This window comes from Colias philodice, chromosome 3 (assembly GCF_061535455.1).
Source record: "Colias philodice isolate Cphi_HAF_F1 chromosome 3, ilColPhil1 Martin Lab GWU primary, whole genome shotgun sequence".
NCBI classification, from domain to species: domain Eukaryota; kingdom Metazoa; phylum Arthropoda; class Insecta; order Lepidoptera; family Pieridae; genus Colias; species Colias philodice.
In genome coordinates, this window is record NC_143088.1 from 10,942,730 (window position 1) to 10,956,373 (window position 13,644).

General features: G+C 32.7%; 1 protein-coding gene across 3 annotated transcripts in view; it reads left to right on the forward strand.

Annotated features, from left to right (window-relative positions):
• The first annotated feature begins 384 nt into the window (after positions 1-384).
• The window catches only part of LOC149490022 (FERM, ARHGEF and pleckstrin domain-containing protein 2-like), a 67,533-nt gene continuing 54,273 nt past the window's right edge, over positions 385-13,644 (forward strand). For 2 of the 3 annotated variants that reach the window (XM_089714806.1, XM_089714808.1), the window contains exons 1-3: positions 385-677; positions 3,173-3,335; positions 5,647-5,792. In XM_089714806.1, the coding sequence (XP_089570932.1) occupies positions 3,260-3,335; positions 5,647-5,792 (222 nt within the window). In that variant the 5' untranslated portion in view covers positions 385-677; positions 3,173-3,259. Of the gene's footprint in view, positions 678-700; positions 1,166-3,172; positions 3,336-5,646; positions 5,793-13,644 lie in introns of those variants that run through there. The other variant, XM_089714807.1, reaches the window with a different exon arrangement.

A 13,644-nucleotide genomic window follows, 5' to 3' on the forward strand; every position in this document is an offset into this window, starting at 1 on the left:
GGACTTTGAAATTTTATTTTCAACGCGCCTAAAGATCGTTAAGGTCAAACGTTTAAAATAAAATTATTATGTAGTACCTCTAAGCTGGGGAACATCTTCTTCTGTTGGCAATAAAAACATATCTGTCAGGGAAGTTTACCAGATGACGTTACTTTCAGTATGTCAGTTTATGGTCAGTTTAAAACCTAGAATGTGAAAAATAACAATTTAGGATAATGACTACCTATTTAATACTTATTAATATTTCATTGACACATTCATTGAAGATTAATTAAAATATTAACAAATTTTTTTTTAATATTAAGACAAAATATGTGTGAAAATGATTTACGGTCATAGGTGCCAACTGCCAAGTGGCAACATTTTATTGTAAATAAATATGGCGTAGAGACGAAAGTCGCAAACGATGGGTTTGGGTGTGTGAAGCTGAATTGTTAGAGTCCTGCAAAACAATTATTTTTAATACGAAATTTTATTTTATTTTCAATTGTTGATGAATAAGTTTAACAGTTTAAGTGACAGTGTTGTGTAGTTTCGCAATAATAGTGGACAGCATCACATGACAAACTAGATCAATGACTCGAGCTGTTGTGAAGTTGACAAGCCTGGAACTCGGGATCGAGAGTTGGAACTCCGTATCGTTATCGGCCGTCTCGTTTATCTACGAATGTTAGAAAGTAAGATAAGATGTGTTTATATGAAATTATTATGTTTATTCCTATGGTTGCGGGGGTAATTGAGGAGGGAATTCGTAATTTATGAATAAGAGTTGGTGATGCAGTGTATTTTGCGTAATTAAATTTGCAAAGCGTGTTTATTAGATTGTAATGCGGCGCTCCGGAGGTTGTATGGTGTCGTCTCTGTCAGGCTGGGCCGGGCACACCTCCGTTTGACCTATTTTCTGGTTATTGCATTGGAACTACTATTTATGTCTCCGGACTCCGGGTGCGAAGTAGGCCGTCACTTGCATCCCTCCTGCACGAACGTAATTTAATGATCAATGTATTTCGGACAACAACACTACATTTATGCAATAGCTGTGCTTTAAAGTTTTAGAACAATCCTAAATTAATTTTATGTGATGTTTTATTAACAAGGGTCATCATGTTATTTCCAAGATAACATCTGATAGTCCTAACCTAATGGAGCAAAAAATATCAGTCTAGTAAGTGTTTAAAAAACATATCTAGTAAAAACATTTCAAAAGTGCATTATGATATATTTTCTTAAACCTGCATTTCCTTATTTTTTTAAATAAAAATGTATTGATAACTCAATAAAATGTAGAGGTCAATGCCCTTTGCAAGTAGATGTTACATAGTGGTGTCATTTGAAAAAGTAAAGGATTATCTTGAAGCCTGCAATGTTTGTTAATCTCATTTGAATTCTATATTTTTACTGCAGGTCTTTGAACTTATGTTTCACGTCAATAGCAGTGCAAATTCAATATATATATAAAAATAATGACCTTTTTGGTTTAAATAACATTGTTATAATTTATTATCAAGGTTTTTCTTTGAAGTATCCATTTATTACGAATTTCTTGGTAGCCATTATATTTAATGATATGTAATTAAAGGTTATTAGTAGTGGCAATGGAAAGACAATCTAGATATTAAAATTTATTGTTTATTGAACTGAATTCAAATATAATTATTATTTGAAAGTTTAATTTGCCTCAAATTCCCATATTATATACCTACTTAAATTATATAATTTCAAATAATGAATTGGGAGAGAAAATTTTCTTAAATAAAAGTGAACAATATAAAAGCCAATGTATACTAATAACCCTGAGTATTATGTAATTTATGACTTGATTATAAGTTCATGAATTATTGATGCATTATGCACCTTGCACACTAAGTCTATGCAATGCACTATTGAATGCATTTTTATTTACTGCACTTTATCATTTATTTTTATGATTGATTTTAAATTATAAATCTATACATATAATAAATCTGTAGAAGGGTCAATTCTGTACATTAAAAATATTGAAAAAATAAATAGCAGGGGGTGTTACTGGATCGATATCAAACCCAAATATGTGATTAAAAAAATTTTTGTCTGTCTGTCTGTCTGTCTGTCTGTCTGTCTGTCTGTCTGTCTGTCTGTATGTGAAGACATCACGTGAAAACTAACGGTTCGATTTCGATGAAACTTGGTATAATTATACCTTATTATCCTGGGCGTAAAATAGGATACTTTTTATCCTGGAAAAATACGTAGAAAAAAAATTATCTTAATTTTTCAGTTTTATCCACAGACGTTGTTCTGTAGAACCGCGAACACACGTTGCGTATTATTAAAGGCCTAGCCGTATTTGGGTCCAATAGATATTAATAAGATGTCATTGTCAGAGTTAATGGAGAAATAAACCATCCACGCGAAGACTGACATCCGCGCGGACGGAGTCGCAGGCGGAAGCTAGTATTAAATATTGATATTTTAAATTCATTATGTTCACTAAATATTTCTTAGAAAGGAATCTTCAATTTTTATTTATTTAATTTATTATCTGTAAAAGACCTTATAACACAAATAATCATGGAATATTAGTATGAAATATAGGATAAAACTTCAGTAAGGAATCAAAATAAAATGAATTTAGTTCCATACAAATAACATTGCATTTTAAATGCACTTCAAATGTTTTTGATGTTTTGAACCTCAATAACTTCTATTATACTGTGGGAAATTCTCATTTATTGCTTTATTAATAAAACGCTACTATAAATGGCTTATTCATTTGCTTTTATTTTTATTTTAGCAGTTATTCAGAATAACGTTCTCTTGAAAATTTTCCTATAGGACAAATCTGTAGGTCAAAGGTATTTTGTATTTGGATTTGTTTTTTTTTTAATTTGAGTCAAGTATGTGCACAAACAATATTATGTTAATTGAAATAATAAATTATTACCCTTTTATTCAGTTGTTAACAATACAGTGCTGAAATAGTCTTTAAATTTCTAATTTTTCACACACACCAGTAAACATATCGGTTATACATGTGTATTACTAAAAATGCACACATTTAGTTATTTTGAAAATTATTGTCTGTAAGAAAAATGGTACTCTGAAGTAGTCCATAATACCTAGTAAGTCTCATATGAAAGGATAAAAAGTTATAATAAAAGTATAATTCTAAACATATTTTACTTTGTTTCAGGTAAATGTGTACAGTGAGTGTTTAGTGTAGTGTAGTAACAATGGCATCAAACTTAGTTTCTGTGTGTGAATGTGATGAGAAGACGATATGATGGAATCGGAGCTACCGCCGGGCAGCTGTAACTCTACGGGACACTTGTCTACAATTGGATGGAATATACCAGGTTATTATTTTAATTTTATAGCGTAAGATGCTTTTCTATTGATTAATCATTCAAATTATACTCAGAAGGGAGATATTTTTTATGTTTTTATTTATTTGGAGAGCACACAGGAACAATTATTCCAAAAATAATAATTTAACATGATTGTAACACGTTTTTTAAACCTAAATTGCATCCTCAACGTGTACTGTGTACATATTAAATACATACAAACTGTTGACTCTTATTGCTACCTTATACTCAGATTATTGATTTTTTGATACATGAATTTGATTTATTTACCTTAAAAGCAGTAGTGTTTAACAATTTTCCCTGAAATTATTATGGTATACATATAACTATAGCTTTTTTGTTATCTGTGATTATGATCAATCAATTCATTGTTAATTTGTATAATATAGTTATGTACACACTGTTTTTTTTATTCAATCCATTTTTAAAATTAAATAAATTCCTACGAATAGTTTATGGGACAGATGAATTTTATGTTTGTTTCATTGACCAATATTGTACCGACATTGAATACGATTTCATTTTTTTGTGTTAAAATAATATACAGTACGAAACCCTGCGAAACCGTAGAAAATTGTAGAGATAAACTACGATAACATGGCGCGCCCCTCCAAAATTCAAAACGTTTGAAAGTATTTGTGAAAGTATATTTTACAATGCACCACCAAGATTCACAACGCATGTGTGCGTAATGAGACGGCCGTCAAACAAAAACAAATCCACGGATTTGTTGCTCGACTAGTCACGCTCTAATCGCTCATTATTATTAGTAATGGCGCTGCACTGACGTATTCTATGAAAACGACACGTGCGTTGTCTTGGGCGCTCGGCAACTTATGATTAGTTGACCAACAAATCTGGACGTAAAGTACTAAAGACGAATACGTACAACTACATACAAACTCCTTCGTAAGGATGTCACTACACACATTGAAACAGTAATTTGGAGGGGCGCGCCATGTTATCGTAGTTTATCTCTATCCGAATATTAGGCGGGTTTTTAACGTTTTACTCACGGTCTGCCGTGTTGAATCGTAAAAATTAAAATAAAGATCGTTGGGTTTGTTTGTATAAAGAGATGTATAGGCATTCATTTTTCCTTAACTAAAAATATTATTATGTATCATCACTACATAGTATAAAACAAAATCAAAATAGCAAAATAACAATCAGGACATCCAAACGACATTTTTCTGTTAAACAAATGCGGTCATTGTCACCGCTTTATAGCATTATAGCATATTTTCCACGTCCACGCGAAAGTTTCAAATAGACTGCAACATATAGAGAAAATTAATCCGTTTCCCCGTGAAAATCCCGTGCAGTGAGAGCGATTTAACGCAGGTTTTCAGGTATATGTGAGATATCGTTATTCGCTTCCCACGCTCGCTCCCGTAAGGCATTTTATATTGTTTTTGGATGTACGCAGTGTGAATCTGTTAGTTGGTTTCTTTACGGGATAGTTGGGCATTGATGTATAGGTCAATGTGTTATTTATTGCCATAAAATATATTCAATTAAAAATCCCAAGTAAAGCATTGTACTTCAAATCCTATTTAACAATGCCACTTGTTATGCTTTGTATGTTTGCGATTAAGTTAATTGGCAAAGTGCAAAACCCAAAAATGTAACTCATTCATTTCTATCCATATCACTATCCTAACTCAGCAGTCAGCATTAATGAGCCTGGTGTTTCTCTATGAATCACTATAAATTAATTATTTTCTATCGCATTTATTTCTGTAAAGTTCATAAGAAAACTGGCTAATACACACACAGACAGAGTTTTGATTATGTTAGTGAACTTAGCAGATCATTTTTAGCAGATCAAAAAAAAATGTGAGTTCTTATCGCGTGCAGTTGAGTTCTACAGTTCCTGGTACTTTTTAGAAATAGTTCTGGCGTTTTTACCTTAAGGATTACTTAAGGATTAATTGACTATGACTATTAGGATATTATAATGTTTAAGTATAAATGGTCCGTTTAAAGTGGTGAAGCTAGCCATGTTAAACAGACAGATAAATTACACTAAGTTTTTTAAAATCGTTGAAAATTCAACAATTTCATGTTTCTCATTAAGGGTGCTTTTCCACAAGAGATGTGTGAGGGTCTGTAGCGAAGGATGTATTTGTCTAACCAATCATATTGTTTCATTTATCGTTTTAAGCGATACTATTGGTTCTTTACAAAAACATCCCTCGCTACGTATCCTCGATAATCACTGGTTACCACCTTAATCGTGTTTATTAACTGTATTTCAGTATGTTTATTTTTACATATCAATAACAATATCACTCAGGTCGCATGCACCACTCGGCGAGCACGCCGGCGGGGGTGGACGGCGGCGGGTCGCGCACGCCGCCGGCCACGCCCAAGAAGGGCGGCAAGATGCTCGCCGTGCGCGTGCAGATGCTGGACGACTCGATATCCATGTTCCAGATACAGGTGGGTGGCTTATATGGTGTGGTAGTAAGGGTAATTTTCCACCAGAGATGTGCTTTGCTACGTTGCTGTGGATGTGTTTGATATCCACCAATCATGGTCATGCATAGCTTAGCACTGGTGCAAACGGATTCAACTATGTTACGTTCTTTATGTGGAAAACTTTCGTCCAATGGATGTGTGCTTTCCGCGGCGGCGCATCTTCATTCATACCACATCTAGCTCGCACCCCTACATAGTCACAGTTTCACAGCATAGCTGTTAGGTTTTTGCAGCATAGCTGCATAGCACATATCTGGTGGAAAAGACTCTAAAGAGAGAGATGGCAGGGGATCTGCGTAGAAATGACGAGACAAGGTGCATTCAATGATAGCTGTAGAACTCTGTACATTGAAGAGAATAATCAGATGCAACAAGGTGTATTAAATATTAGTTAAAAGTTAAAACGCTTTTTGTTGAATATGCAATGCGAAATTATTACTTGAAAACTTTGAGAAGGTCTGATTACTAGACTAGGGTTGTTTTAATTTTAAAGAAATTATGATAAATTACTGATTGTTATATTATGTAACCTTTAGAGAACATCATGAGTGAAATATATTTCTTACCTTTTAAAACCATGTCGGGAAAAAGCCATCCATCCACTTTACTAACAGAAACTTTCATTCATCCATCAATATTTGGTTTCGTCATGTTTATGACTTACCAAAAGAACACAATTTATTCTCCAGATTTCTACACGATAAAAGTAAAGTTCGGTTCGTCCGGTTCGCAACTTTTATAGTATTCTTTATTGTTGCGTAACATAACAGTTCACTACACCCGTATAATCCTAATATAGTCGAATGTATAAATACAAGAAGAATGTCAAAATGCGAGTCGAGTTCAGGCTCTGCGATGTATTCTCAGATATGCAAGGACACATGGCATTGCATAACGGTTTAGTTTATTATTTGGTGAGAAAAAGAATTATTTGTTTAAACAGATTAAATTCTACAATTTGTTAAAATTCATGATAAATTTAAAATGGCAAATTTCATCGCAATAGAATAAGCTCTTACATTCCTTCATCGAATTTGTCATTCAGAAAAATATAACTTCCTAGAAACCTGAAACATGTATAATAATAAAGTTATGCGTTCCGATAAAAGATATATTTTATACAATAAAATGCTTTACTAGATTATCAATAAACCACACAGAAAAGCTCAACAAAATTCCACGGATTAAATTACCTTTATTAAACTACTGTAATATTAAACGTTCATACCATTACCGTCATACAATATGTATCATATTTTAATTAAACATTCCACTTACTACGCAAAAAGCTGCAAAAATATTCATATTTTCGTTATAACTTAAAAACATTCCGGGCCGTCATCCATTTATTAATTAATCAATCTATTCAGTTTGAGAATAACATTTTTGCAACGCAGCCTCTGACCTTTGAAGTTTTTAATAATAATAATCTATTAGCCGAGCTCTTTGTTCAATAAATGGTGTTGTATTACTTGTAGAAGGTTCCAAGGCACAATTTGACATAATTGAGTGCTTTTTATCATAACTAGAAGTGTATATTATTCCATTACAACACAGACATTACAAGGCCTATCAATTGCTACTTGATAAGCAAATTTGTAGGGAGTTTAAAATGATCGTGTAACGATTCGTTGGGTTATCTGTTACTGCGGTTTATATTTAATATTCATTTTTCAATCACTTGCTGGCACGGGTTATGCTGAAATTTGGCATACCTATATAGCTCTGATGGCATTCCAAGTGCAGCGCGTCTAATGATAGTTGAATAAATAATTGGAACTTGTGGGATGCCCGTGGCTTCGCTCGCTTTGTCTAAAACCTAATAAATTACATAACTTCCTACATTCTCGAATCACTATCTATTAAAAATACCGCATCATAATCTGTAGCGTAGTTTTAAAGATCTCACCATACAGACACAGATGTCGGAAAGTGACTTGGTTTTATACTATGTAGTGAAGAACGTATTAAAATTAAGTGCTATCCATGTTTTGTTGATGAATAAGCTGTTTTTGGAAACGCATTTGTAAATTTTCCGTTTGTAATTATTTCGTATAAGTCCATGTTTTTGTTTAGTGTTTATTTTTGTATTTGATTCGTTTACATTTACTTTTTGGCTTATTTACTACTACTACTACTATTTAGGCTATCTAGGAATATAGAACCTAGGCAGTGAACTGCAAAGATCTTGATATAGAAGCTTTTGTAGTGGTGGTACTAATGTTTTGATCTTAGCCGGATATGTCACGTATCTTTATATACGACTCTGTTCTTGTGAATCCTGTTTGCTGTTGCCAGATTATATCTTTGTTTCTATACGGAGAAAGAGTTATTTTAAATAAATATTGTAATCATTATAAACTGATCCATCTTTTTTTTATTTTTCCTGTGTTGCTATAATAGATACAGGCATTTCATTAAAATTCAATTTCCAATGAATTTCCAATGATTAAGATGATATGTTGGCATTTTATTTAACTATTGCTCAGTAGTAATAGTTGTAGAGTCAGTTAAAGGTCGTAGCTTGGCAATTTGCTCGAGTGTGCTTCGTATTACATCTAAGTAGGGGGGAACGTCTGCGGGCCATTAGATACCTATGCGATTAGTATGGACGATTCGCTTCTTGTTGTGGCTTTAAATCATTTGTATCTATTAACAGCATCGAAAGTTTTTCTAGAACTTTCGGAGTCACGATGTACTATTTATTTAACTCTAAGTTGTAGGTAGTAGTGTCTAGTTTCTTTTAAGATTAAGTATTGTGTCTCTCCCAGCAGATCGATTAATTACTAAGTTTGTAATTAGAGGTGTGAAAGGCGACATTACACAGGAGTGTAGATGTGTAGAAGACGAGTTCTGGAAGTCGTAAGAAAAGACTGTGGAAGATAAGAAAGCGTTTGAAAACCTAAAAATTTTTTGTACTTACCCAATTATACATTACATAATTTATCAGAAATATCGCAACAATATCTTTATCAAAATCTTTTTTAATTTACGTAATACAATAATATCTTATTACATAAATAATCCGATTATCACCAAACACAAAATGTTTAAGAATTTCCATGTAATATTTACATACAGGCATTTCATTTCGTGCAAAAGTTCATGAATTCTCAGACATCAAAACGAGCACTGTAACGTAGTAAAAGGGACTTAATTAATTCGTGAAGCGAGTTGTTTCACTCTTAACCTCCGGTAATATATTTTTAACTTTTAATTTTTAGTATAATGTGTAGCTGGAGTACTATTGTGAAGAGAATATGGCGTTTTATCGCCGAGTGTGGAAACTTAACCTACTTACTAGATGTCATAAAATTTTATACTATTTAATTATGATTTATTGGGGCTATTCTATATGGGTATGTGTAATAGTTCTAAAAATAATTTATTGACTTTTGCATTATTTTACAATAGGCAAGGCGGTTAGCTATAAAAGTTTCTATGATAGACAGTATATCTTCTCACATTGCACTATATTTGTTAGAAGATAAATCATTCGAATAGGATCTCCGAGCATATAGTAAGTTCAACTTTCACAGCATATATGTATGCAATAGTAAAACAAGGATTTGGCACATCCAAGCGCATACTAAGTAACAATGTTTTATGTGCTCAAGATATGCAAAGCCATTCAACCTAGTAATGGAGTAAACGGTCAGATGTATGTAGCTGTTTAGGTTATTCAAAATCATGTCCATAATATTATTACGTTACTACAAGTAGACTAAAGGTATTCGGTTATTTTATATTCCTAATTCAAACACAGCAAGACAAGCAAGAAGCATCATATTTTTTTTGATATTTGGATTTGTATCTCTCGGGATTGAAAGAATAATGCAATACGAATTTAGCCAGGTCAATTAACTAGATAACTAATGAGTTTATCGCCTGTCTAAATATTTAAAGAAAAGCGCATCAAATTATCACACGTGACACGTTCATATCTTTTCAGTATTACCATGTTTAAAAATTCTCCGTTTATCAAGAATTCCTTATCTTCCGCAAACATCCTGGAATGTTTTTGGAGCAAATGAACAAAACAAAGGCTTTAATATTTTGAGGAAAACCTTATACCCAAATCTGTTAAGCTTCTTTAGAATTCAATTTTTGCGTAACATCATTTTTCTCTTGTAAAACTTGATAAATAACAACGTAAGAAAAATTTATTTATAGACGTCGATGAATAATAATTTTTCATTCATGCTTTTTAAACGCAGCTTACAATTTCCCGGGAAGACTGACTATTATTTATAAATATGAGCTTCAAAAACACTTACAAATAACCCACTCGAATAAAGTAACAGTTCAATCTTTTGCATACGCTGATATAAAAGGGTTATTCGCAAAATTTATTTTCAAAGCGGATTACTCCAAGGAACGGGTCGCTTGTAAAAGATGAACGATTTTGCAATCGTTACTAATGCACAGCGATATCACAGATAAACAGAATACGAGCAGTAGGGAAATTCCCTACAAAACGTCCAAAACGGCTCACTCACAAACATACGCGTCGACGAGACTCCTGAGCGGACGACCGTCGATTCGAACTTTTTGTAGGGATTTTCGCTACTGTTTGCATCTGTTTACTATGGTTATACCGTGTATCCAAGGAATGTAATATAAGTGTTGCTCTCTAAGGTAATATATGAAAGAGTATGGTAATAGATTGATGTTGATACTGGGGATTTATCATCAGTACTGTATGTTCGGTGTGAAGGTACTTTATTCTCACAAGGAATTAGTTATCGTAAATGTACAAATAAAACAGTTACAACTGGAAGTTGTGCTGTGACATTTTAAGTGCTCGTAATTATGGCACTAACTAATTGCATTTAAAATACGTTTTGACGTTGCTAATTACTAAGTTGTAGAGTCGTGATAAATTATGTCTAAATCCTTGTTAACCGACGTTGTTTTATTTTATTACTCAAGTGTCCCTTATAAATTATTTGAATTCTGAAACATTAAATAATGTGCATTTAGTTACGATTTAAAATAATTTTACCGTGGACATCTTCATGCGTCTCTCACACGGCGCATTTAAAGAAATGCATTGTTAGTTTTATAAACATGAATAAAACTAGTATATCTTGAGACGGTCCGCATTGCAGGTATATATTTTACCGATATATAACGTCTCCAGGCTTCTGCTTTTGGGTTTTGAGGTCAGTTCACAAATGACAATACCTTCAAGAATGCGAGGTGTATAATGTGTATTGCACTAGGCAGAAATAATTTGCATACATTTTGGTATTTTACAGGTAAATGTACATTTTCCTAAGATTCATCTTAGTTATTATATTTAAACGTTTATGTTATATAGACTTTACAAACATATATTGGTTAAAAATATTTTTAATTTATAAGAACTGAAGAGACTTTCTTTGTAGGTTCTAATTTTCCAATATAAATACCTCCTAACAGAAAACAAAAGCCCAAGTTGTATCAGAAATTTTTGAAATTACGAACCCGACATTGATCGAAATTCTACATTCGGCATTATGGTAGTACCAATCGTCATTTGTTAACATTTGACGATCGCGATGATACAGATAAACCGTGAGACAAATAAGTACGTATAAAACAAGCTTGCAATGACGAATTCGTTATACTCCAGACAAAATTATCTTATCTGCATTCCATATGGCCATAGAAAAGATAATACGATAGTGTTAGTAGGCACACACATATTTTATATTTCTTTTCTGCAACGGTAAGAACGTAAGCGTTCAATAAGTCGTAGAAGAAGCTAAAAAAGTCGCAAAAAACTACGGTCAGCTAGCAATATAACTCTTAGTAGCTAAAGAAAATTGATCAGTCAAATAGTGTATCCGATCTTATCAAAAGCCAAGACCTTAACGTATTCAAACGATGGCATAATCACAAATATCACGAATCAACGGCGCCCAGATCAAAGCGTCTACAAAGCTGGAGATTCATTCCTCACGAATGAATAAGCATTTCCTTACACCTGCTTATACGCACCTGGTAACGGTTTTTGAACGGAAGTCATTGAGATTTGCATCGGCTAACCGTTGTCATATTATGGTCGATAATCGATATAGTCAACCTATCCCAACCTATCACAGTCCAATGTTTCTGGTATAGGTTTTACCGTTCCGCCCGCAGCTTCGCTTTGTACAAAATATGAAAATTATATACTTAAACCTTCCTCGGGATCCACTATATCACCTTTTATAAAAAAATCTTCAAAATTAATTGGGTTGGTAATTTTATGATCTAAGCGTACATAGGGACAGACAAGGATAGGTGTAAGTCCTTACCAGACGTAAATCGGAAATAATTAATAAGAACAACGAAAACATCTTTCGTTTATTTTTACCTTGAAGAAAGTTATGTACTTATGTAATATGTTTTGTTTCTAAGTTCGGAAAGTTATGTCGTTTCGTGGGATTCGATTTAATAATGCGGAATTCAATTTGATGTATGTGTATGTTAAATGTATTTGTTCCAATGTTGTCACAAAGTTTGTATGAATATATTCTGTGTAAATTGTACAAAATTATAAAACAAAATAGTCCGCCGCGTCTGCTCGTTTATTTGCAATACATTCAATAACTACTGCACCAATTGTCATTAGTGAGGGCTAGTAATTAGTAAAAAGTTGATTTAAAAATGTAAAATGTTCTAATGCGAATGCGAAATTCGTTGAACTTCTCGAACGTGAATTTCGAAAGGCAATATTTGTTTTCATAAAATAAACGATGTTTGCAGATGATGCAATTTAAAACGAAGAGCGGAATACTTTTAGCAACTAGAAATTGAATGGATATTTGATGGAAAACCGCTTTCAATCAGATCTGTTATAGTTGAACTAGCTTTCCGCGGCTTCGCCCGTTTTGTATTAAACTTAATAAATTTATACTAAACCCATTGACTAGAAAACATTTAAATGGGACCACATAGGAGGAAACCAGATAGAAAAAGAATTCACCTTTCCTTACCAAGTCGAATTGAGAACCATTTATTTTCAAGTTGATTGAAAAAACTATCAAAATCCGTTGCGTAGTTTTAAAGATACATACAGCGAGAATTTACTTTGTTATATAGCGATGTTAGTATAAAAACTTGGCGTATATAACGGCACATTATTACGGTACCGTTGCCCTTTACAGGATTACGGATGTGTCAATTAATTGCTCGTAAAATGGTCGGGACTGAATGGGAATTGGCGTAATCACCCTTCATGTACGAATCATTGGACGGTTTGATACCCCCTGTCTTCATTTTTGTAGATATTGTATTGAAATAAATAAAGATTTGTAATGTTTGGTTCAAATAGGTAAAGCAGGATATAAAATATATATATGTATAATAACCAAACCTTCTATAAAGAAATGAAATATTACATCTCTATGTGTGAATCTAATAGAAGAGCAAAATTTATTAAAAGAGACAATGTAATATAATATTTAGATATACTTTAAATACATTTATCTCTAGTTCTTAGCTTGACTTCCGCTAAAAGCCTCAAAATCTTTCAGGATTCCCTTTGAAGGTCTTTCCCTTCGCTTATTTCGTAATTTTATTATCTACCTCCCTCTATGCCCTTTCTAACTATAAAATGTTAGCTTTGTCGTGTTTTTTTATAATTTTTTATATGTAAGCGGCATTGTCTTGCCTACAGAAAAAAAGAGCATAGGTAATCGGTAAAGATGTATCCATTTTTCAAATGTTAAAATATTTTTATAATTGGTCTAGTGTTTTTGAGTTTAACCTATCAAACAAAACTCACTTTCCTTTATAATATTAGTTTAGGTATGGTAGTTCTATTAAGTATCCTGGATGTAAG